Below are 25,912 nucleotides of genomic sequence, written 5' to 3'. Positions count from 1 at the left end.
AGAGCAAGGAACAGGAAAAAGTGTCTAGCGTAGCAGCTGACTGAAACAGTGGCGATATTATGTAAAGGTGGTCTTTGGCCATTGGGGGGGGTGAATCCTGATTGGCTCATCAGACGGCTTGGGAAATTAGCGCTGCTAGCAAAGGTTGTGATGTCATTAACATCTCCAAACGCCACTTTCCGCCTTTTTACTCATCATGAGCTAATCGTTTTTGTTGATTGGTCAATCTACGGAAGAAGACCCTGGTGCTGTCTGTCCTGGGTCGACCTCGCCAACAAATAAAGAAGTGACTTTTTTTGCTTTCGGCGTGCAATGATGAAATCATCACTTTCTTCAGAGCTGGTTTGAGATCTTGGGCCATCACATCGTCTTGCTTTGGTTTGAGAAGAGGGCAGCTGGAATTTTTGTTGAAATTTGTAGGAAAAAGCTCAGGTTTTTCAGTGTTGGGCTTGATTGCAAACACTAAAAACACAATAATATACAAACACATGTAACTCCCAAACTTTAAGGATTAAAACTCAAAATCTTGCTGTCCTAAATTGTACTTTACACCCTGAACCTAACTTAGCTGTTTTGCAAACACTAAAAACGCAAAAATATAAGAAGCATTTTTCTACCGAACTACAAGAAGTAGACGTAAAATTCCTGCTGTCCTGAGTTTTATTTCACGCCCTGAACCTAATTTCGGTCAGAAAAAGCGCTCGTCTGCTAGTTTTGAGTTCCTTCGCAAAGTGTAATATGCATTTTCACGTCTTGAAGCTAGTTTCAAAACTAGGCGATTTCAGAGTAAGCTCCATTGAAGTCACTTGTGATCATTTGCTTGATTATTCCTTCCACGAAATTTTCAGACACTTTCACTCAATAATCATTCCAAATTAATGGTGCAGTTTTCAAGTCTACAATTTACTTAACAGAGTAACGAGTTGTTGTTCGAACGGGAGCTTCTTCTGGGGATTGAGTGAAAAAATACAGCAGGTGTGTTGTGGGTGGGTGTCATTGGTGGGTGCTGGCGAACATGTCAGCAAGCGTGACTCAGCCAATACATTTGTAATCATCTCCCCTTTCTTTTGCGCTGTCCAGGATGGAGCAGCTGTCGGAGGATGCGCTGAGGCTGAACCTACTGAAGCGAGGCCTAGAATCGGCGGGCGATCGTGAGGAGAACCTGGCCAAGCGTTTAAAGATGGAGGGCCACGAGGCTATGGAGCGCCTCAAGATGCTAGCGCTGCTCAAACGCAAGGACCTGGCTGAGCTGGCGGCCATGGAAGAGGGCAAGGGCCCTGGGGGCAGCGCCCTACATCACCCTCACTCCCTCCTGGTGGCCCCCTTTGAGGAAAAAGTTAATGGGGCCCTCCGCATGGGGTCAGGCAAGAACGGAAAGGAGAACGTCATGGATGAGCCGGTGGACATGAGCGCTGGGCGCAGGTGGTGAGTTCAAGGATCCTTACCTTGTCTGTATTACTGCAATGATTTTTTACAAAGTGAGAAGAGAAATAGGCAAAAATAGAGCTGCAAATCGTCACCTAGTCGCAGACTATTGAAACAATTAGTCGAATACTTAGATAATTATTACTGCACAGGATCACAAAAAACAGTCTTTAGACAAATGTTTCATACATAAGGAACACCAGAAAAGTTACTGTGTTTAGTGCAACGATTGATCGATAAGGGTCGCTGACCAAAATTGCAAAACGTTCTACGCTACAGGAATCGAACCTGAGTCACAATGAGAGACTATTTAATCTATCAGAATGCAGAACAAAATGTTGTATGGAAATCTGTGTTTTTGGCTCTGTAAGTCAAAATAGTGTGATAATGAGATACGGTAAAATGCCTTTTTGTATTCCAGCTGTGGTCTAGTGGTAAAGTGTCGATGAGAGCACCGCCGCCACCCGGTTTGGATTCCTGTTTCAATCAATGTTTTGCAATATTGGTCATCCATGCATATTGATTATCCATTGATCAATCATTGCACAAATACGGTACTATTCTGTTAAACCTCGTGTTGTAACGCACCCAGATAAATATTGTGTGCAATCACATTCTTATCCTCTGTTTTCTGTGGTATATAAGGTGCACCAGGTTATAAGGGCACCTTATTAGTCCGCAAAATATTGCACATTTTATTTCTTAAATTTAGCATAACATTAATTCAATTATATGGAAATTGATAATAAACACAAGAAAATGGGCACAACGAAAAATACATATTTTATTGAACATACTGTGAATTCATACGTAAATTTAAAAAAAAAAAAACATGCCCTTTCTAAAACAAATTTTATACAGTAATCAGTCAGTGGAGACATAAATCCATAAATCTTAAATCTTATTTCATATCAAGTCAACATTTTTATCCCTGTAAACCAAGAAGAGGCTCATTTGCAGCAGAAAACAGTAAATAAAACAAACATGATGGGCATTTTGTGAAGTACATTCAGTGATCAACTGCTAAGTGAATACCATTTTAAAATCAAATGCTTTAACAACTGACATTTGTCGTTTTTTACGTTTTAACAACTGACGTTACCACTGCTGATAAATAAATACAGTGGGACCTCGGTTATCGCGGTTAATGGGGACCAAAACCACCGGCGACAAGTGAAAATCCGCGAAGTAGCGACGCCCCTTCAAAAATGCTATTAAAAAAAATATATATTATTTTATTTTATTATTATTATTTTTTAGACCCGGTTAATGGGGACCAAAAGCACCCGCGAAAAGTGAAAATCTGCGAAGTAGCGACGCCCCTTCAAAAAAAAAAAAAAAACAACCCTTGCAGTACACCCCCCATATGGAATACGTTTAGAGAGAGAGATTCTTGTTAAACAATCAAACAATAAAACAAAATTTAACTTACCTTTTACAATAAGTTCTTTTAACCTCGGATTAGGTTTGCATCCAGGCTGATTTTCTTCGCCCTACAATCGTGGATCTAAATAACCAGTGCATTTTGCATTCGCACCATGGTCTTATTCTGGGTGTTTACCACCCTTTTGGCATCTTTCGTGAAAGATATTGCAGCAGTTTTGCTGATGTTCTTCTCTTCCTCCTTTATGTACCGTACCGTGGATTCATTCAGGCCATATTGTCGGGCTACGTTCGCGTAGCTATTTCCTGCTTTCAACTTGTCCAATAAACTCACTTTTTCGTTAATTGTTAACATGTTTCGCTTTTTCTTCGGTTTGTGTATTGTATTCTTTTGGCTTTATTGTTGTACTGTTCTCAGCTCAGGGATGCTGCTGGAAATGTGAATTTCCCTTAGGGGATGAATAAAGTATCTATCTATCTATCTATCTATCTATCTACTAGATGCATCAAGGGATAAAGAGCGATTGGGAGGCATCACGAAGGGCTTCAAAAAATTTTAGACTTAAAAATTCACCGCGAGAAAAAGGCTAACTAACTGCGAGCTATGGCGAGAAGCGTACTGTACTGTATTTGAGGTAAGCGTGGTCTACTGTAGTGAATGGGCCAATGGGGAGTCGAGTATTCAGCAAGTGCTGGCCAATGAGCTTGTGTTTATGGCCTTGACGCTTAGCGTAAAGGTGCATTTCTATGTGTTTTAAAATTTTGTAAAATTATGCAATTACTAATTCTAATAGAATATTTTGTTTCAAATTTTGCAAAATAATGTAATTTCTAATTTAATTTTAATGTAATATTTTTCATTATTATTAATTTTTTTATTGATTTTATTTTTTTAACTATTACAGGCTGCGAAGCTCTGAACCAGCGAACGTCAAAGCGCGAAGTAGCGAGGTCCCACTGTGTATGTGTGTATGTATATATGTATATATATGTATATATATATATATGTATATATGTATATGTGTATATATATATATATATATATATATATATATATGGGGCGGCAGTAGCTCAAGAGGTAGAGCGATCGTTTTAGGATTAAGGGATCCCAGTTCGAATCCTGGCTTGTCCGTGTTACATGTCGAAGTGTCTTTGGGTAAGAAATTGAACCCCCAATTACCCCCAATAAGCAGGTTAGCGCATTACATGGCTGCACAGATCAGGGCCGCTATTGGGAAATGTGAAGCACAATGTAAAAGTGCTTTGGGAAGTCATTGACTTGAAAAGCGCTATATAAATGCAGATCATTTCATTTCATATATATATATATATATATATATTTATATATATATATATATATATATATATATATATATATATATATATATATATATATCTCATCTCATTAGCCGTACCGCTTATCTTCAGTAGGGTCGCGGGGGGCTGGAGCCCATCCCAGCAATCATCGGGCAGTGGGCAGGGGACACCCTGAACTGGTTGCCAGCCAATCGCAGGGCACACAGGGACAGACAACTCATTCGCTCATTCACACCTAGGGACAATTTGGACCGGCCAATTCACCTGAAATGCATGTCTTTGGAATGTGGGAGGAAACCGGAGTGCCCGGAGGAAACCCACGCAAGCACGGGGAGAACATACAAACTCCGCACAGAAAGTCTGGAGCTGGATTTGAACCCACGACAGGTTCCCATGACATGAACTGTGCCGCACAAGCGCTAACCACTGCGCCGCCGTGCTGCCCTATATATATATATATATATATATCCATCCATTATCTTCCGCTTATCTGGGGTCGCGGGGGCAGCAGCCTTGACAGGAAACCCCAGACCTCCCTATCCCTAGCCTCTTCTTCCAGCTCATCCAACAGGATCCCGAGGCGTTCCCAGGCCAGCCTAAAGACATAGTCTCTCCAGCGTGTCCTGGGTCGTCTCCGTGGCCGCCTGTAGGTGAGACATGACCAGAAAACCTCCCGAGTGAGGCGTCCAGGAAGGCATCCTTATCCGATGCCCAAGCCATCTTAACTGGCTGCTCTCTATACGGTCAGCACTGGCTCTACACAGAATCCCTCCTGGATGACTGAGCGTTATCCCTGCGGAGGAAACTTATTTAGGCCACTTGTATGATCGTGTTCTTTCGGTCATAACCCACAGTTCATGACCATAAGTCAAGTCAAGCCAAGTCACATTTATTCGTCCAGCCCTTAATCACAAGATGTCTCAAAGGATTGCACAGGATTACAATTACACTACCCCCTGATCTTAAACCAACATGCGGACAAGGAAAAACTAAACCTCAGTGTGAGGAAAAAATAAACCTTAGGAAGTGGCCTCACAAGTGGTAATACCCCTTCCAGGATGACCAGGGGTGAATAGATTTAGCTTTGGGTAAGAGTACACAAACATAGGGAACATCAACACAAGAGAACAATAGGGAACATGTTGAAATTTGTTCAGAAAGTGCATGAAAGCAACGACACCTCAAGCCTGTAACGTAGTCCAAAAGTACATGACAGCAACAACGCAGCTTCCCATCTCTACCCCCGGATATGTATATATATATATATATATATATATATATTAGGGCTAGGACCTTAGCTTAGCCTTTTGGCTGAGAGTAAGTGTCCCGGCTCCTAGGCTTTGTAGCATATAATGAACTGACCGATAACGGATAATGGATAATGAATAACGAAGATAGATTAATAACCCTTAAAAACCCCATATATAATTTAACCATGTGAAAGTATAAATATGGGATTGTATGGTTTTATAATCGATAATGAATAACGAAGATAGAACAATAACCCTTAAAAACCCCAAAACCCCCCTGTATGGTTTTATATACATGTAGGATTGTATACATTAATTTTTGCATGAATTTCAGTATATACATGTACATATATTCATATTTATTATGTTTTGTAAAGGGGTGAGATCTAATAAGCTATGCTACTTGTCACTCCTTTCTGAATATGTCTTTTGTTTTCTGCTACTTCGTTTTGTGATTTACGTAGCTTCCTCGTGTTTTATTTTTACATTTTTATATGTTTTCATTTTGCCTTTTTTTTACAATAATCAGGAAGTTAGTGCTCAAGACACAGCTATTGCTCTTCAGTGACAATCATCAGCGATAATAATCATGTAGAGATGTCTCATGTTTCTGTAGTGCATTGTTTAGCACATTTGCCTAACGAAACACGAAAGGTTCAATACCGCGTGGAAACATATGTTGGCCTGAAGAGGAATGGGCACCACCAGGCTGTACCTACCCAAGGCACACCCCAGGAAATGGTGCCCATACGACCCTAGTGGTTAAGGGATCCAACCAACCAATCAGCGATGCCTCACTGTGTTAGAAAAAAAAACATGTCTGGCGACAATAATTGACAATGAAGTTAATTGACCACTATTTTTATTGTTTTTTGTCGACAATGTCGACTAATTGTTGCAGCACTACACTGAAGTTGTTTTTTGTTTTTGTTTTTCATTTAGCGACACGGACCACGACAGGCAAACTCCGTCCCCGGACGTCATCATCCTTTCAGACAATGAAGCGTCCAGTCCCCGGGCCATACCTCAACCCGAAGAGCGCCTCAACCGAGCCAACCTGGACATGTTCAAGGTATTTTTCACATTAAGTTTTCTCTTTAAGCAGTTTGCAACAAACATCAATAAATAAACAAGTCACTTGGAAAAAGTGGATGACTGTTTGAACTTAAAGGCTCATAAGTGACCCGTCCCCAAAAAAACTTTAGACGCTGCTCTTATCATTTCAACTGATTATCATGTTTTGCGCCACATGTGTCAATAGTGGCCGCTTGAAATGTCTCAGCGTCCTAAAATAAACAGTTCAAAAGAGGGCTTTGACCAAAAACTATATTTCCCACTCAACCTGATTGTGAAGTTTGCAGACGACACAACGGTGGTGGGGCTGATCACAGAGGGAGATGAGGCGGCCTACAGAAATGAGGTCCTTAGACTTAGTGACTGGTGCACCCTCAACAACCTGGCGCTGACCATTGACAAGACTAAGGAATTCATCCTGGACTTCTGTCTGAGGGGCCGGTCACATAGCCGTTTGCGGCTGAATCACGGCTAAAATTTTGCGTTTTTTTTTTGCCCGTGGTTGCCCGCGATGGAAAATGCGCAAAATTGGCCAACCCGCTGTTCATCGGTAGTATGCCCGCAAAACAGACGCCGGCGACTGTTCCGCTTCCTCATCGCGTCATTTTTGCGTCATTTTCTCGTGTGGACCACGGGTATAAAAGCTCCCGAGCCGGTGTTGTGCCCAAATCCGACTCCTACGAGCACGTCGTTCCGCGTCATTTCCGCGTCATTACCTCGTGTGCAGCCCGCGGTTAACACGTGCTCAAAGTTTTGAGCAGCTCAAAACTTTTTCGCGCGGCCAACCGCGTGTGAATTTCCGACCGCGAGTAAAGCACTGCTGTATCTCGTCTATATGGCGGTCTCAAAGCGTCCAACAGCGCCCAACAGCGTATCGAGGCTGAACCACGGCCAGATATTTCTGGCCGTGGTTCAGCCTCGATACGCCCGTGAAAGGCTGTGTACCCGCGCTCTAAAGAATTGAGCAGCGCAAAACTTTTTCGCGCTGCCACCCGCGCGCGAATTTCCGACCGCGTGTTAAGCACTGCTGTATCTCGTTTGTATGGCGATCTCAAAGCGTCCAATAGCGTCCGCCTCACAGGCAGAAATTTCTGGCCGTGATTCAGCCGCAAACGGCTGTGTGACCGGCCCCTGAATAAGACCGCCCCTGGCCCCTTGTATATCAATAGTGAAAGTGTAGAGCGAGCGAGTTGTCTGTCCCTGTGTGCCCTGTGATTGGCTGGCAACCAGTTCAGGGTGTCCCCTGCCCACTGCCCGATGATTGCTGGGATGGGCTCCAGCACCCCGCGACCCTACTGAGGATAAGCGGTGCAGCTAATGAGACGAGATGAGATTTACTTCAGGCCCTTTGGGGACCGATATAGTCCTCCTTGAAAAAAGTTTGACACCCCTGTATAGTGTCCTAATAATTATGTTTTGTTTTATTGTCTATTTAAAATACATCAGATTTTGAATCACTTTTTCCAATCCCTGTTGTCTAACAACAATGTGTAGAAAAATAGGCATTTTCTCGTGACATTTTAAAAAGGTAAATAGCGTGCATTTGTATAAATTGCTTTACAATGTGCTTCACACTTACACATTCACACACCGACTGTGGCGAGAGCCATACTAGGCACCTACCTGCTTATCAGGGGCGTTAGTGGTTCAGTGTCGTGCCTAAACACACTTTGACGTTTAACTCAGAGGAACCGGGAATCAAACCTGAAACCTTTCAGTCCCACAAAAAGTTCTCTCCGTCCTGAGCTAGTGTTGCTCTAAATAATGGTGAGAAGCTAATTTTTAAATGATGCATATGGTCAGTGGACACAATCGAAGCTACTGAAAAACGATTCCAGTATGAGCAGATAAATAAAGCAATCAATTCTTATGGATTTGTCAATAATCTTGATTTTTACAAATTTTCTTAATACAAAAATCATCATAACATCAACATTAAATAAATGAAGCTATAGTTGCTGATGATGTGCAAGTGCTACTTTTAAAGCGAGTGAGAATATCTGAGGGCAGCACGGCGGCGCAGTGGTTAGCATGTGTGCGGCACAGTTATGAGGTCATGGGATTGAACTTCCTGTGTGGAGTTTGTATGTTCTCCCCGTGCTTGCGTGGGTTTCCTCCGGGCACTCCGGGTTCCTCCAACATTCCAAAAACATGCATGTCAGGTAATGCATGTCGGTTCCGAATTGTCCCTAGGTGTGAATAAGTGAGTGAGTTGTCTGTCTCTCTGTGCCCTGCGACTGGCTGGCAACCAGTTCAGGGTGTCCCCTGCCCACTGCCCGAAGATAGCTCGGATGGGCTCCAGCACCCCCCGCAACCCTACTTGAGGATAAGTGGTGCAGAAAATGGATGGATGGAGGATATCTGAGATGTCAGATGCGAAAGCATCCTTAGTTGCTAATGTTGTCTCAGTCAAACCCTAAAGCGGTACTAGACGGTACAAAAACTAAAGCGTACAGCCAACCGCTTAATAAAGGTCTGTTTTGTGGTACATTACTTGCATTCATTTTAAATTTTCCAATGTTTTAATTGAGATGATTGATGCTTGAGGCTACTTCAGCAACACAAGCCACTATTATTCAAGCACCGTCAATAGCTTATAATTTGTATTTTAGCAAAAGTGTGCTAAATATACAATGGATGGAAAAAATTGTAACAATTTTCTATCATTCACTCAACTTAAATATTTTTTTAAAATTATATCGAAATACAATAAATTGCAAAAGTCTGTTAACCAAAACCTGAAAAAATACACAGTGGTTCAAGATAATTTTAGAGGCCATGGAAAACCTCGCTGACCTCGAACTTTGACAAAAATGCCGTCACTTAAGTCTGCTTTTACTCAATCATATTGTTTTTTTTTAAGGGCAAGACAGGCGAAGAGAGGCAGCAGATGATCAAATCTCTTCGAGAGGAGCTTCGTCTGGAGGAAGCTCGTCTGGTGCTGCTCAAGAAGCTTCGGCAGAGTCAAATGCAGAAGGAAAACCTTGTGCAGAAGGTCTGTATCCCTAAAAATGGGACAGGGATTCAAAACCGTAGCTTTAACACTTAAAACACTTTAAAACTGTTTTGTTAGTAGGATGCTTTGGGCTGAAAAATGTGGCCAAGGAACAGGTCCTGGAGACTGATCCAATTGTTCTCATTCATGAGTAAATTACACACAGACATCAGTGTTTCCCTTAGAATTTTGTAAGACCTTGGTGGGTGGACAGTCCTGAAGGCCTACAGAAAATTTAGTTCTGTAGCCAGATAGTCATATCAGGGCATAGACACATTAAAAAAAAAAGCTTGAACCCTCATCTTTCATGAGAAAGTTTCTAGCTTTTAACCTTTTTTTTTACCTTTTAACCATGTTTAGTAAACAAAAGTTCGAACATTGCTAAGTTTCTTCAAAATACTCGTTTCCATGAGAGATCAGTAAAGCGTCTTTTTGTGAAAGGATGCATTTCAAGCAGAACTTTTTCATGCATTTGTGATACCTCCAATATCTAAACAATTCTTTCCATAAACACAAGTGCACTTTGCTTGCAAAAAAACTGTCCCTTGCAAGAACACTGAATTGATGCATGAATTTTGCAATAACTTTTCAGCTAGAATTCATTCTGGTCACACGATCACACTATTTCGGTCACCACGACGATCGCATTCCAGCGGATGTGCACGAAACTTCATTCCCCTCTTCCCAGATGATGACAAAGGGTCTTTGTTATCTTTTTTAGAAAGAAAAAAATCTCTGTTGAAGCGTTAAATAAATATCCATAAATTCGCTTCCCTCCTCACACTGCTTGAGTACGCCTACTCGCCATATGGGCCGCCTACACACTCAACCGCTGGAGGCAAAATAGTAAGGTGGGCTCCCTCGATGTGTGGACAAAGATGTGATCCAAGCCATTCCTGGTATTTTTATGTATTGGCACTCAGGGCCAATTTCTTTACAACGTATTTATATGCTATGGCAGAAAAATTGTAAAATAATATATATATTATATTTTCAATAATTCAAGGTTATGAGACTCGGCGGGACCAATTAAACCCTGGCAACCCACCAGAATCTTCCTATATGTATGAGAAACACTGGACATCATCATTTATTTATGTCTTTGATTTTAATAAGATTAACCTCATCAAATTAGTTTGATACACTCACAGTTAAAGCAAGGTAATTTGTTGGGTTGCTGTGTGCAGCACTAAATTTGCTATTTAGTTTTGTTGTATTAATTTGGTGTTCTTGTAGTGTTTTGTCGTATTTCTGGCACGGGGTTTACCTGTGTTTTTGTTCACAGGTTTCTGTGGTGCAGAACGCGGCCTCCTCTGGGCAGCCTTCTTCCCTACACGGCTCGGCTGGCTTGGGGAAGTTTCCAGTCCGGCCGGGCTTGCACAACCCGGAACCTCAGAATCTACGAACCGCTCAGGTGAGTAAAGTTCTTGTCATCGTACATATTAAAGTTCTCTTTGTGAGTCCAAGACCGAAGCCGAACATGGTTCTGATGGTAACGAAACAGCCTTTGAGTCAGAACCCATGTGGCCATCTCCCGCTTGAAGCTTTTGTTCTCGTTACATATAACCTTGCGTATCCATTACTTGTCGGGATAACATGAAATATTCAATGTGTGAGTATTCCTCATTTTCTATAGTGGCGTCCCAGTGCTCCACTTGCTGGCGTTTCCGTTTGTGGCCTGACTTGATTTTTTTTTTTTCAAGCAGTCAAGTCATTTTTATTTGTATAGCCCTAAATCACGAAGAGTCTCAAAGGGCTACACAGATTATTACACTATATTACACGGACTATTTTTCAGAATATTATTATACATTCCCCTGCTCTGGAGTCGACGAGAAGAGTAGGTTATTCATATGCTATAGAGTAGAAGTGAGTTTTAAGCTTAGATTTAAACATTTCCACTGAGGTTGCAGATCGGATCTCGGGGGGGAAGAGCATTCTACAGCACCGATGCCCGGATGGAGAACGCTCTCGAACCAGCAGAACACTTCTTTGCTCTTGGGATCACCAGAAGACCGGCACTCTCAGAACGTAGGCTTCGGACCGGGACATAGGGGGAAATCAGATCTGAAAGATAACAGGGAGCAAGTCCGTGTATGATTTTCTATAATACTAAGAGAACCTTGAGATCACATCTAAGGCTAACTGGGAGCCAATGCAGGTTAGCCAAAATCGGTGTGATGTGATCGGACTTTTTTGTCCTAGTTAAAAGCCTCGCTGCGGCATTTTGTACCAGCTGAAGAGACTTGATTCTAGACTTTGGGAGACCAGAGAGTAGTGCATTACAGTAATCGAGATGGGAGGTAACAAACGCACGAATTATAATTTCCGCATCCGACTGAGACAGTATAGAACGAATTTTAGCAATGTTACGAAGATGGAAGAAAGCGGTTCTAATAATTTTCTTTACATGTGTTTCAAAGGATAGATCAGGGTCAAATATGACACCTAAATTTTTGACTGAGTAGGTCTTCTTTAGAGCCGAACGCACACCCCAGGCATGAGTAGCAAGAAAATGGCACAAAGTCAAAAATGTTTGCAATTTCTGTATTCCTATTGTGTCATTTTGAATCAAAAGAGTTGCTGGATACAACCGGAATGTTTGATGTTTGATCTTACATTACACATAGTCCAGTGTTTTTTCCGAATTGCTCAGTCCACAATTTAATGGATTTGGGAGTACAGTCCATAAACATGCCCGATTAAAGTCGCCGTCGACGATAAAGCTCCGTTGGGGTGTGCAAGCTGCTGTTTATTGATAGCAGCGGGCAGGAGATTTAGCGCTATGCTAACGTTAGCATCCGGTGAAACGGTTAGCGGTGTAAAGTAAACAGCAAACACAAAGACCACAGTTAACTCTCCCGATACATAGAAGGGTCTGCACGATACTGCTAGAAACTCCATATCGAGTGAGCAGTGTGTGTCAATGGTTCGGCTGTTATTGTAGCGCGTAGTCTCCAACCCCTGCTTTTACCGGAATCTTCGTCTCGTTCGAGCCGGTGATGTAATGCGGCTTCGGGAAAGCCAAGACTTCATGATGACAAAAAAACTCCAATTCCGGACGTTGTTGGTGGCGATCCGCAGCTCAAATTCACTCATTGTGGACGATGGATCTGGCGTTGGTTGAACATCCTATCAAGTCCCAAACTGATAGGAATATCACAAACTGGCAGCCTGTGCAATCTCCTTTGCAAGTGTCCAATGTAAAAAAATTAAATACACGTATCACTTTACAACATGAATGGTGACAGATTTGACAAGTCGGCCATAGAGCGAGTTTGGTTTACTTCGAGAGCTCTGGAACCAGAAGTCGTACTGGAAGCCCAAAACTAGTATTTTTTTCGCTATATTTTTTTAACTAAAAGCTCAAAATAAACCTAAAGAAATCATGTAAAACATTTCCTAATGAACTTTCAACCTGTTTTAGCCTTTTAGCAGAAACACACACCCTGCCTTGCCGCGAAGTTCATTATAATTAATTTTTCCAGTTAATTTTGCACCAATGAAAGCATTGTGAACATGGAAGGTTGTGGTGTGTTTTTAGGGTCACACTGTGATCCGGTCTGGGGCCAACGCCAACCTGGCCCCCATGCTGATGTCTGGGCGTGTCCTGGCCCCCAACCCAGCTACTTTGCAAGGACAGCGCCTCTCCAAGGTCGGCATGGGCCGCTCTGCAATGGCCAACACTGTCGGCTATCAGCAGGTAAGATTGCAAGGCAGAGGGAGCCCACTACGGGGTTCGTACGGATGCTCTGAATATTTCTCAACAAGTCTGCTTAAAAAGGACGCCAGCACTGCTCTCCAGTGGCTTCCCTTTGCCATTGCATTTCTTCTTCCCTTGTGATTTAATGCAGCTGTCATTAATTCGTATGGCGTTGTCCAATAGAGGGCTCCGAGCTCTGTGCTAAAAACGAAGCCGTGTTACTATTTTTAGCACAGAGCTCGGAGCCCTCTATAAAGCGCCATCGCCCCCTACGCACAAGTACATGCTAAACCTAAACAGGGCACTTTGAAATAGGTATTAAGGCAAGGATTAAGTATCACTTATAGACATATATTAAAGGCCATTTAAAAAATTAAGGTAGCGTTTCCAAGTGGTAAATTGAATTGGGAAGATCTTTCCGCAACGGAAAATGTAAGCTACATATCTTTACCCAACAACTATGTGGGGAGAGATTTGTCTCAGAACAAATATATTCAGGTTATTCGAAAGATCTAAAAATCATACGCAAGAGTGAACATTGCAAATGTAAATTGCAGAAGTATTTGTAGATCAGCAAAATACATCATTCACACCGGATTTTTTCTTTTAATGATACTGGGAAAATTGGCTTTGAAAATCCTTACAAAGTTCTTGAATTTGGCGAAGGAAATGCTGTACGAACTACAAACCCTGCCACCAAATAAAGCTGCTGCTGAAAACTGAATTTATTCATCTAGAACAGGGGACTCCAGCATGGTGCCCTTGGTCACCAGGGTGAAAAAACTTCCACCATTGGAAGGAGTAGGACACCTGTGGTGCCCGCGGACCTGTTCTGAAAATAGCTCACCAGTGCTGGGTCGTTGTAATTTTCTCGTACAAATAATTTTAAGTGGTTGACACAGGTATTCAACCCTACCTTCAACAGTTAACTTGATAATAACTTTGTAATAATATACTAACAACATAGTAATAACCTGATAAGTTGTTTTATTAGAAATGCATATAAAATTGGTTTCCCTTTACACTACTTTATAACAAGAAGTAGCCCTGAGCTATAAAAAGGTTGAAGTCGACTGATCTAAAAGGTAATAATAGAGCCAGCAGTTTGGAATGTCCTCCAGCTAACAGCTAACGTAAAGGGCCCCCCTCGCCTGTCTTTTGTCAAGAAATCTAAGTTAAACATAACTGCACAATAGAGACAATGAACAATGATTGGTGGATAAAAAGAAAAAGAAAGTCAGAAAGAGAGAACCTCGGCCTAACCCCAACGTACCGACCAGGCTCAAAATTCAAATCGGCTTGGGCACTGGCTTAAGGTCCTACCTGTTGGCTAAAAGTGGAGGACAAAACCTTTTTCGACTTGCATTTGGCTTTCTCTCTCCAGAATTGTCCAACCTTCTGCTTCTAAATCAACACAAAAATCTATATTTCCTTTTTCAGATTCCCTCCTCAAGTTCAACGGCTGTTGGCACTATTGCTCAGGTGGATTGCCGCCACCTTAGCCGATTAGAGTTTGTGAAACCGGTGATGTTTCTCATTTTCTTGTCACGGCCTCCGGGTAGATTTCTGAGCCCAGCGTCAACTATTGGCTCAAATGTGATTGGGTAGATGCTTGAATATGAAAGCACACATGTGGAAGCAACACAACCAAGGAGAAACAGTGAAAGGAGGCTGACACACAATTAGGAATTATTTCATAAGTATTGTTGGACGATTAATATTTAACTTCACATAATTCTGATATTTCTTAGGCCAGTAGAGAAAGCCTTCCAGGCCCTCTCAGACCACCACTGGTTGTTAACTATGTTATTACCAGGTTGTAATTATTAAGTTAAGTAAACCACATCAGACAACATGTCAATAAGAAATTAAATGTCCTAGAAAATCGCAATGACCCATTACTCGTAGGTAGATAGATAGATAGATAGATACTTTATTCATCTCCGCAGGCAAATTCACACTTCCAGCAGCATCCCTGCGCTGGAGAACAAAACAATAATAAAGCAAAAAGAATACAATACACAAATAGCCAATGTGACAAGTTGATACCCAATGTAGCGTGTTATATAGAGTATCTAGATAGTGCTACACAGAATACACACTGCAATAAAAATACGGTAATATGCAATGTGGGGGGTGTGGTTTAATGTGGGCCTTTACTCCGCCGGGTGGAGTTAAAGAGCCTCATGGCATGAGGAAGAAAAGATCTCCTAAGACTGTCCGTGGTACAAGACTGTGACAGCAGTCTGTCGCTGAAGCTGCTCTTCTGTCTGGAGATAATGCTGTGTAGTGGATGTGATGAATTGTCCATGATTGACCACAGCTTTTCCAGTGCCCGTCTCTCAGCTACTGTTGTCAGGCTGTCCAGCTCTGTGCCCACAACAGAGCTCGCTTTCCTCACCAGTTTATTGAGACGAGAGGCATCCTCCTTCTTGACGCTGCCTCCCCAACACGCTGCCGCATAGAAGAGGGCGCTTGCCACAACAGTTTTATAGAATATTTTCAAGAGCATTTTGCAGATGTTGAAGGAGGCCAGCCTTCTGAGGAAGTAAAGTCGGCTTTGACCTTTCCTGCATAGAGCTTCTGTGTTGGCAGTCCAGTCCAGTTTATTGTCCAGCTGCACACCCAGGTTTTGTAAGTCTGGACAAATTATACACATTCTCCTTTGATGGTTACAGGAACCGGGTGAGTTGTAGTTCACCTGAAGTCCACCACTATCTCCCTGGTCTTGGTGGTGTTCAGGTGCAGGTGGTTTGCATCGCTCCATTGGACAAAGTCCTGAATCAATTTCCTGTACTCCTTCTGCCCACTTCTGATACATCCCACGATCGCAGTGTCACAGCAAACTTTTGCACGTGGCAGGACTCAGAGTTGTACTGAAAGTCCGATGTATACAGAGTGAATAGGAACGGAGAGAGCACGGTCCCCTGCGGAGATCGTGTGCTGCTAACCAGAGTGTCCGATGTACAGCCCCCCTGTTTCACATACTGGGGTCTGCATGTCAGGTAGTCTGTAATCCATTCTACAAGATGTGAGCTAACTCCCATCTCTGTCAGTTTCCTAGTAAGTAGCAGAGGCTGTATGGTACTGAAGGCACTGGAGAAGTCCAAAAATGTAATCCTCACAGCCCCCTTAGCCCTATCCAGGTGAGAGAGAATCGGTGTAGCATGTAGACTATAGCATCCTCCACTACCACCTTCTCCTGGTAAGCAAATTGCAGAGGGTCGATGGCGTGACGGACCTGTAGCCTCAGGTGGTGTAGCAGCAACCGCTCCATGGTTTTCATCACATGTGATGTCAGTGCGACCGGCCTGAAGTCGTTGAGTTCCTCAGGTCTTGATTTCTTTGGGACTGGGATGATGCAGGATGTTTTCCACATCTGAGGGACCCTCCCCTGTTCAAGACTCAGGTTGAAGATGCGCTGTAGAGGGTCTCCCAGCTCCAACGCACAGGCCTCCAGCATTTGGGGGGATACTCCATCTGGACCAGCTGCCTTGCTGGTTTGCAGCCTCCTCATCTCTCCATACACCTGGGCTGCAGTTATCTTGAGTGGGGGGATGTCCCCTGTGCTAGGGTCCAGAGGGGGAGGGACAGCTGCAGTACTCTGGGGTGAGGATGATTTGGGGTGGTCAAACCTGTTGAAAAAGTTGTTTAACTGGTTGACTCTCCCCACATCTACGTCCACAGCCACACCCTGCTTGGTGCTGCAGCCAGTAATGGTTTTCATCTCTTCCCACTTCTCCTTTATGCTGTTGTTCTGCAGCTTTTTCTCTTCCTCCTGTACTGCTCCTTCCCGGAGCTGGACTCTGAGCTCCCTCTGTACTCATTTTAGCTCCTGCTGATCACCATTTTTAAAGGCCCTCTTTTTTTCTTTAAAGGCCCTGTTTTTTTAGAGCTATTTTCACTCACTTGACTCACACAAGGGGACACTAGCATCAAAACAACAATATTTTATTATTGGAGTTATATATTATCCTTATATTTCTTTGAAGTGGGCCGGATTAAAAAAGCCTGGCTGGTGTACCGGCCCATTGTTTGCCAACCCTTGTGCTAGGTTCAAGTATAGGGGAATAAAACTAGAGCTTGAGCCTTTCCTGGCGGAACAAAACAAAAAGCATTCATAATTTCACATTTAAACCAGACTGCTTGAGAAGGGAAAACTTGGTTAACACTGTATACTTGACTTCCTAAGGCCGGCCAGCAGGTGGCATCGTCGCAGCGTTCGGGCTCAGGCGCGATGTACATGAACCTTGCCCACATGCAGGCGTCGGCAGGCGGGGGCGCCCTGGGCGGGGGCTCTGCTGTCAGTCCCTCGGGACCCTCGACAATTTCGGGCTCGGGTGGGGCCTCTGCAGCCGAGCAGGCCAGCAGCCAGGCGGCTGCGAAGTTGGCCCTCAGGAAGCAGCTGGAGAAGACCCTGCTGGAGATCCCACCGCCCAAGCCCCCCGCCCCACTCCTCCACTTCCTGCCCTCCGCCGCCAACAGCGAGTTCATTTACATGGTGGGACTTGAAGAGGTGGTGCAGAGCGTCCTGGACAGCCAGGGTGAGTTTCGGGGGTGCCAGACCAAATTGCCTGCGCACAATCTCATTTTATGTTATCCTGCCTAAAAAAAAAAACCTGCCCCAAACCCCCCCCCCCCCCCCCCCCCATTCCTCCCCCCTCCCCCAGGGAAATTGAGGGGCTCCCTGTCACGCATGGAGCCTTTCTTCTGCGCCCAGTGCCGGACCGACTTCACTCCCCACTGGAAGCAGGAGAAGGGCGGGCGAATCCTGTGCGAGCAGTGCATGATGTCCAATCAGAAGAAGGCGCTCAAGGCCGAGCACACCAATAGGCTGAAGAACGCCTTTGTTAAGGCCCTCCAGCAGGAACAGGTGAGCCCAGGACACGCCCACCCGAGTACACACTCATCCGAGTACATGCCCATCCGACCGACCACCCACATTTTGTATTCTCCCTTGTTCTTTATAGCACATGTTTTTCAGTTGCATTACACAATACAGTGATTTCTAGTGGTCAAATATTATTCACTGTCCCTTTAAGGTACATATGCAGCTTGAGGGCTAGTTCAGGCCCACCAAGTACCGTATTTTCCGCACTATACAGCGCACCGTGTTATAAGGCGCACCTTCAATGAATGACATATTTTAAAACGTTTTCCATACATGAAGCGCACCGCATTATAAGGCGCTAGAGTAGAGGCTGTAGTTACGTTATGTAACCATTAGATGGTGCCGCGCTAAAGGGAATGTCAACAAAACAGTCAGATAGGTCAGTCAAACTTTATTAATAGATAACAAACAAGCTTTCCACAACTCCATTCACTCCCAAAATGAATAAACAGCTGTTTTATTATTTTCTCTGAGGTAAAGCATTTTCGTGACACATCTTTAACATCTTTGAACAACAGCAAGGCATAACATTTTACTTTTCCTCCATTTAGTCAACACGCAAAAAAACGTCTGATACTGCTATGGTAAATTAAACGGTAGCGCAATCGCAATATAGTGACACTCGTAATCCAACACGTCCGGCTCCGTCTCATCAAGGTCGTCATTAATCGAGTCAGTGTCGCTGTTGTTGTCTGGCAGTCCGGGGACAATTCCCGTCTTCCTGAAAGTTCGGACCACAGTTGAGACTGATATATCAGCCCAGGCATTTACGAGCCACTGACAGCTGGTGGCGTATGTCGTCTGGCGCTGTCTCCCCGTCTTGGTGAACGTGTGTTAGCCTTCTATCATCCACTACTCCCACGCAGTACGCAGTCTGGCTTCGAATGCTCTGTTGACACCAACATCTAGCGGCTGGAGTTCTTTTGTCAATCCACCCGGAATGACGGCAAGCACTGAATTAGTGTGCTTCACTTGTTTTTTGACATTATCGGTGATATGTGAGCGCATGGAGTCGTAGATCAATAGGGACGGAGCTGTGTGAAAAAAGCCACCCGGTCTCTTCACATAAATTTCTCTCAACCATTCACTCATCTTTTCTTCATCCATCCATCCCTTCAAGTTAGCTTTGATGACTATGCCGGCTGGAAAGTTTTCTTTTGGCAAAGTTTTACTCTTGAAATTAACCATGGGTGGAAGTTTCTGGCCATTAGCCTGGCAGGAGAGAACTATTGATCCATATATAAGGCGCACCGGATTATAAGGCGCATAGTCAGCTTAAAAAAAAAAAAAAGATTTTAGGTGCGCCTTATAGTGCGGAAAATACGGTACTTTAATCCGTCCGGTGGGACAACAGTAAGAGAAGCGGGAGAGAAAAATAAGCTGAAGTTATTCTCTCTCTCTTTCTCTCTTTTTTTCTTTCTTTTTTTCTCTCGCTGCTTGCCTCTCTTTCTTTCGCTGTCTCTGTCTTTCTCTCTTTTTTCTTTCTCTGTTCTTCACTTTTTTCCCTTTTCTTTTTCTTTCTTCTATTTTCTTTGCTTTGTCTTTTTCTTTCTTTCGCTTTCTGTTTTTCTTTTTCTCTATTACTACCTATTTCTAACTCTATTTGTCTCTTTTTCACTCTCTTTCTATTTTTTTCTGTCCCTCTTTTATCTCTTCTCTTTCTTTATTCTCTTTCTCTCTTTTCCTCTCTTTTTCTCTTTGATTTTCGTTCTCCTTTCATGTGCTGTTTGCCCACCCCTGAACTTAATCCTGATCACACTATTGCGGGTGTTACTTCTTTTTTTACAAGCTTGTCCACTAGATGGCGTTCACTTGTTAACTAAATCTTCCGATATTTTTTTTTTCTCAGGAGATCGAGCAGAGGCTCCAGCAGGCGGCGCTCTCGCCCAGTTCGGCCCCCAGCTCGGGCCCCAGTGGCCCCAACGCCTCCAAGACTGACTCCCTCATCCGACATCACGCTTTGCGTCAGGTACACAGTACGGGTGCTTGAAATCCTTAACAATGCTTGAATTTTAATGGTGAGTTTTCAAGGTCAGGAAAATGCCTGAATTTTGGGGGAAGTGTTTGTAAACAAGTGAGACGTAGCCAAGCTGCGCATGCACTGTTGAGGCAGAATGTCAGAATTCATGTCAGTTTAATAGCAGCCCATCGACACAAAAATATTGTAAATCAATGCAAAATAGCACAAAGTATATGCTAGCAGCAGGATAGTGACTTCACTTGAGACGTGAATCAACAAAAAAAAACATTCTTTTCGGCTCTGGATTTTGTCCTTTGAAAGAACTGGACAATTTTAAAAATTGGCCCTGAAAGTGCTTCAATTTGGCAATGAAAAAAGGTGTGTAAACAACACACCGATACTCTTTTTATCCGTGCCGAGACTGGTTTTCAGGCCTTTGGAGTACTGTGTGGTGACTCTTGTCTTTCACAAGTTCCCTCTTGAAATCGTTATTAAGAACACGCAGAACCGGCTCTGAGGCGGCGCTGGCTGGTCCCATCCTGTTCCTTCGTCGTTACGTGACTGTTACGCGGCTGAAGGCAGTTTGAGCCGGTTCAAACTACTCTCGCCCGCTTTTCGGCAAACGAAAACACTGCTCTGGTTTTCGCCCACTTTCAACTTGTTCGGGCCCGTATAAGTCCCCACCTGAAAGCTAACGTGACTCATTCGAAGCTAGTGACGGGGATTCCGGCTCGATTCAACAAACTTCTGAACAGCTCTTTGGATTCTTTTTTTTTTCAGCTTTAATCCATATATTACCAATAAGAATAAGGGTCAATCTAACTATTTATTGCCGTTTCAGCATGGTAACTTTCACTCAAAAAATATCTAATGTTTTCAACAGTTCATCTGAAAGAATGGACTATCGAATAAGAGAAAAGTATTGGTCGAGCTCAGGACATAATTCTGCAGCATTCTTTTTTACCAATTACTTCACTCATTAAATAGGCCAAATGTGTTCACTTTTACAGTACATAGCAGTAACAGGGGGACAGTAACACAGGGCCTATTTTTGCTTAAGTTAGACATTACTACTAATGTGATGAAAAAGATGCTAGTATACGCTGATTACTGTGACAGATTTTCAACGTGTTTATTCACCATGTCATCAAATTACAAAATGATATTGGTTCCTACTATAAATCAGCGTAACGGGGTGGACATGTTATGCTTTTCCTAGTAACCATAATAAAACGTTGAAAAAAAGTTTGATTAAAGAGTGGTACTTACTCTTATTCTCCATTAATGTTTTCCTCAGAAAAGATTGTTACATCAGAGAGCCATGTGTCCAAAATGATTATATATTTCGAGACAAAAATCAACAAAACCGCCAAACCTTGCGTGTCAGACAAAAGCTGATTCTTCAAAACATTTTTTTTACTGTGTGACGTTCCACAATTTGGTAAAATCTGTAAAATAATATTAATGTCAAACTCTGTGTCCCAGATGATTATTGATATACCTCTTAAAATGTGTCTCTCGCATTTACTTAATATGTTGAGGCTCATTTTGACTGTCAATTCGTCCTAAACAATGGTTTCAAAACAAGGTGCAACAAAGTGCTTTTGTAAAAATGTCACAAAATGCTGCAAAAGAGGATACCTATGTGTTTATCTTAAGTGCAGACGCCGCTGGGCAAAGGAGAAAGAATGTGCGCGGCCCATTCCTACCGCTCACTCAATCAAATTGCTCAAGGTGCTTTGCAAGAGCTCCTGGGTAAAACCTTTGTTTTGGGTTAACGTTTGCTCTTCAACTTTTCATCATAAAGCGTCTCAATAATTAACATAGATTGTTTGATGAGCTTCCATATAGGGGATTTTTCAGCAATTTACTACCCCAACGGGGTCTGATGGTGAAACACCTTGAAAAAAATAGTTAAAATTGCGTTCTATATATACTGGATCGAACTCTTTGTACTCTGGATTATCTGGGCTTTGCATATGTGACTATCAGCTCGGCATATGCAATATATTAAACAATTTCACAAGTTCTATTTCATCCCTGAGCTATATGTACTCATGAAAAGAGCCATATATAGGCTTGACCTGTAGTGGTAGCTGTGAATGCCAGCTGACTAATCAGAAGTCCACCGCTGTTTTGTCACCCCTTTTAAGACGCCTCAACCTCAAGCGTCCATGCAGAGAAGTTTGTCCAACTCGGCTCGGGGCGTCCTGTCTAATTTTGCGCAAGCCTCTCAGCTGTCGGTGGCCAGCAGCCTGATGGGCATGGGCGGCGCCAAGCACTGCGGCACCGGGGCCGGTCGCCTGCAACACGATGCCCGACGACAGATCTACAACATCCCCGGTAGACATTTGCCTCGCCTTGTGTCCATTAGGGCTGCAACTCATTACTATTTTTATAGTTCATTATTCACTGACAATTACAATGATTAGTCTGACATAACGCTCAAGCTCTATTCTATAGTGGGATAAGTGCGTTTAAAATGTACGATGCACGTCATCAAAAGCGTATTGGCTTGAATCTTACCGAGGTGAGTAAGACTCCGTTTTGTGCAATGATACGCAAGGTCTGCTTGGCAAACTTTGCCGCATTAGAAATGCTCTCAAATAGAAGTTGTAGTACATGTATAGAATAGAATAGAATATACCTTTATTGTCATTGTTACAATTTGGGTTAACATATTGTGACAACGAAATTGGGCATGACACTCCAGTTTCACACATTCACAGTTAGGTAAAGAAACCAAGAAGATAAGGAACAGAGAAGATGAGGTTATAAAACAAGGATTATATGGTTATAGTTATAATTTACACAATATTTACACAAAGAAATTACGGCATGTAGGATGTTACATTCAGTTGGTATCGTAAGGGTTTGTGCAATATGCATTTGGTGCAAAAATAGTCAACATGGTGCAAAAAATAGTCAACATTGTGCAAGGTGAGCAGTAAACATAGTGCAGTCAACATTGTGCAAGAAACATAGACATGAGTACCATTTTACGTTCGTATGAGGTAGTGTGTTTGCAAGAGTTTTTTTTTGTGCGGTGTGTGTTTAGGGTGGTAATGGCTCTGGGGAAGAAACTGTCTCTGAGTCTGTTTGTTTTTGTTTTGTGTGACCTGTAGCGCTTGCCGAAAGGCAGCAGGTCAAAGAGGTGGTGGCCGGTGTGAGAAAAGTCCTTGATGATGTTTTCTGCTGGTAGCGAGAGCAGGCAATGTCCTCCAAACTTGGCAGAGAGCAACTGACGATTTTCTGGGCTGTTTTGATGACCCTCTGGAGCGTTTTCCTTTCTGCTGCTGTGCACTCAGCATACCACACCGTAATGCAGTATGTTAGAATGCTCTCCACTGTTGCTTCGTAAAAGGACACCTGCAGCTGCTGTTTTAGATGATTTTTCCTGAGCACTCTCAGGAAATGTAGTTGCTGCTGGGCCTTCCCTACCACCGCTCTGAAGTTTGCAGACCAGGAGAGGTCGTCGGAGATGTGCACACCCAGAAATTTGAAAGAGTGGACTCTCTCTACACAGTCTCCTTTTATAGTGAGTGGTGCTGAATTCCTGCCATTCCTTCTGAAGTCCAGTATCAGTTCTTTTGTTTTTGTGGTGTTCAGTATGAGGTGGTTTTTCGAACACCACGTTGACAGTGACTCCACCTCATCCCTGTACGCCGCCTCGTCCCCTTCAGAGATGAGGCCGATCAAGGTGGTATCGTCTGCGAACTTAATGATTGTGTATGTGAGGTGGGTCGGTGAGCAGTCGGAGGTGTAGAGGGTGAAAAGCAGGGGGCTCAGTGCACAACCTTGGGGGGAGTAAGTGCTCAGTGTTAGGGTGGGTGAAACATGGTTACCGAGTTTCACGGACTGTGGGCGGTTTGAGATGAAGTCCATTATCCAGTGGCAGATGGAAGAAGAGAGTCCTAGGTGTGAGATTTTCTCCACCAGGATCTCCGGAATAATGGTGTTGAAGGCTGAGCTGAAGTCCAGAAAGAGCTCCCCCGGTGGTCCAGGTGTTTCAGCACGGTGTGAAGTGCTGTGTTTATGGTGTCGTCAGTGGAGCGGTTTGCCCTGTAGGCAAACTGGTGGGAGTCCAGTGTGAGTGGCAGGGAGTTTTTGATGTACTGGGACACTAATCTCTCGAAGCACTTCATGACCACAGGCATAAGAGCGACAGGCCTGTAGTCGTTGAGGCTTTCCACTGCTGACTTTTTGGGGATGGGAATGATGGTGGAGGTTTTGAGGCAGGGTGGGACGGTCGCCTGTGACAGGGACTGGTTGAAGATGGTGGTAAAGACCCCAGCCAGCGGATCGGAACAGTCCCTGAGTACCCTGCCTGGTACTCCATCCGGGCCAGCTGCCTTCCTGGGGTTTATAGTTTTCAGCACACGCCTAACTGCATGGTTCTGAAATGTGAGTGTGTTGCTGCTGGTTGTTGGTGGGTGTGATGTGGCTGTTTGTGGCCCTCCAGCTTCAAAGCGAGCAAACAACTGATTAAGGTCCGCAGCTAGTGAAGCATCAGCCTCAGCAGTTGATAGGTTGTGGCCTCTGATGTGTTGAAGACCCTGCCACATCCTCCTCGGGTCATTTCCAGCAAAAAGGTGCTCGATCCTCCTCGTGTAGGCTGCTTTTGCTTTCTTAATGCCTCTCTTCAGGTCAGCCCTGGCCACACTGTAAAGAGCCTTGTCTCCAGACCTGAAGGCGGTGTTGCTGTGTTTGAGGAGGGTGCGCACCTCGCTGGACATCCAGGGTTATTGGTTTGGTTGGACCTTGATTTATTTTATTTACTGTGACTTTATCCGTGCAGTATCGAATGTAGGATAAAACAGTGTCAGTGAATTTCTGGAGGTCATGGTGTTCAAATACCTCCCAGCAAGTTTGATAAAAACAGTCCTGCAGCTGAGAGAGGGCTCCCTCAGGCCATGTTTGTGTTGTCCTTGTTACAGGCTTTGTTTTTAGTGTATGGGGGGGTTGAGGGACATACATAGGTGTTTGGAATTGACTAGGTGGGGGAGGGGGGAAGTTTTATATGCGTTTTTGGTGTTGCTGTTGCGGTCCAAAGTTTTTTTCCCCTTTGTTGCACAGTTCACATGTTGAAATGTACTTACAGGCATGAAAATCTAACACCTTTAGGAGAAATTCACAGTTTTGAAATCAAAAAGGGTGACCTATGTGAATTGTATAGATTTAAGGAGAAAATGTTTTTAGGTGTAAAAGGGAGGTCTGATGAGATTTCCTACAGTGAATTGGGTATTTATGGTGGTGCGTTTGAATTAAAACTTGATTATCTCATCACACTATTATTATTCACGGTACCAGAGACAAAGGTTAGAGAATTGAGAAAACAGAATGTCGGTCGCCCTGAAAGATATGAACAATTGTAAAAAAGCACCAGGAGGGGAACAACTCTTTGGTGTATCTGATGATGAATCTCATTTTGAAGGACATGAAATAAATAGATCGTAAAATGTATGTCGATATTTTGTTCATAGTTGTCAATAAATGATTGAAATCATTTCCGTATGTATTTAACAGCTTTTGTCACTTTCAATGCTTAGTTTAAGCCGAGAAAAAGACAAAATTGAATAACAATTTTTTTAATCAAAAAGTGGAGTGCATCATATACAAATATAGCAATTACCGTCACACCCTTCCCACCTTTTTAAGCCATGACCCATTTTTATGCCTGTACTTGGATTTAATGCCGTGATTTCAGTATGGGCGGCATTAGCTCAGGAGGCGCTCATCTTGGGATCAAGAGGTCGCAGGTTCGATTCCCGTCCTTGGTAGGCGGCAGGTAGGCGCCTTGCATGACTGACTCCCTATTGGTGTGTGAGTGTGTGAATGGTGTAAGTGTGAAGCACACTGTAAAGTGCTTTGGGAGGTCTTTATTGACTTGAAAAGCGCTATTTAAATACCCTAC

At 43.4% G+C, this 25,912-nt stretch overlaps 1 protein-coding gene and 1 pseudogene across 1 annotated transcript in view; one reads left to right on the top strand and one right to left on the bottom strand.

The window, feature by feature from the left end:
- gatad2b (GATA zinc finger domain containing 2B) overlaps positions 1 to 25,912 on the top strand; it is a 62,460-nt gene that overhangs the window by 32,409 nt on the left and 4,139 nt on the right. The window contains exons 2-10 of the mRNA XM_088328282.1: positions 1,081 to 1,425; positions 6,318 to 6,447; positions 9,313 to 9,444; positions 10,730 to 10,858; positions 12,989 to 13,147; positions 17,340 to 17,691; positions 17,818 to 18,020; positions 19,888 to 20,007; positions 22,152 to 22,341. Of these exons, the coding sequence (XP_088184408.1) occupies positions 1,082 to 1,425; positions 6,318 to 6,447; positions 9,313 to 9,444; positions 10,730 to 10,858; positions 12,989 to 13,147; positions 17,340 to 17,691; positions 17,818 to 18,020; positions 19,888 to 20,007; positions 22,152 to 22,341 (1,759 nt within the window). The 5' untranslated portion in view covers position 1,081. The remainder of the gene's footprint in view (positions 1 to 1,080; positions 1,426 to 6,317; positions 6,448 to 9,312; positions 9,445 to 10,729; positions 10,859 to 12,988; positions 13,148 to 17,339; positions 17,692 to 17,817; positions 18,021 to 19,887; positions 20,008 to 22,151; positions 22,342 to 25,912) is intronic.
- Positions 11,290 to 12,956, bottom strand: LOC148370596 (uncharacterized; annotated as a pseudogene).

This window comes from Urocampus carinirostris, chromosome 2, assembly GCF_059441175.1.
Source record: "Urocampus carinirostris isolate Australia breed hairy pipefish chromosome 2, RoL_Ucar_1.0, whole genome shotgun sequence".
Taxonomy (NCBI): Eukaryota; Metazoa; Chordata; class Actinopteri; order Syngnathiformes; family Syngnathidae; genus Urocampus; species Urocampus carinirostris.
The sequence above is the reverse complement of the archived record's forward strand: the minus strand, read 5'-3'. Positions and strand labels throughout refer to the sequence as shown.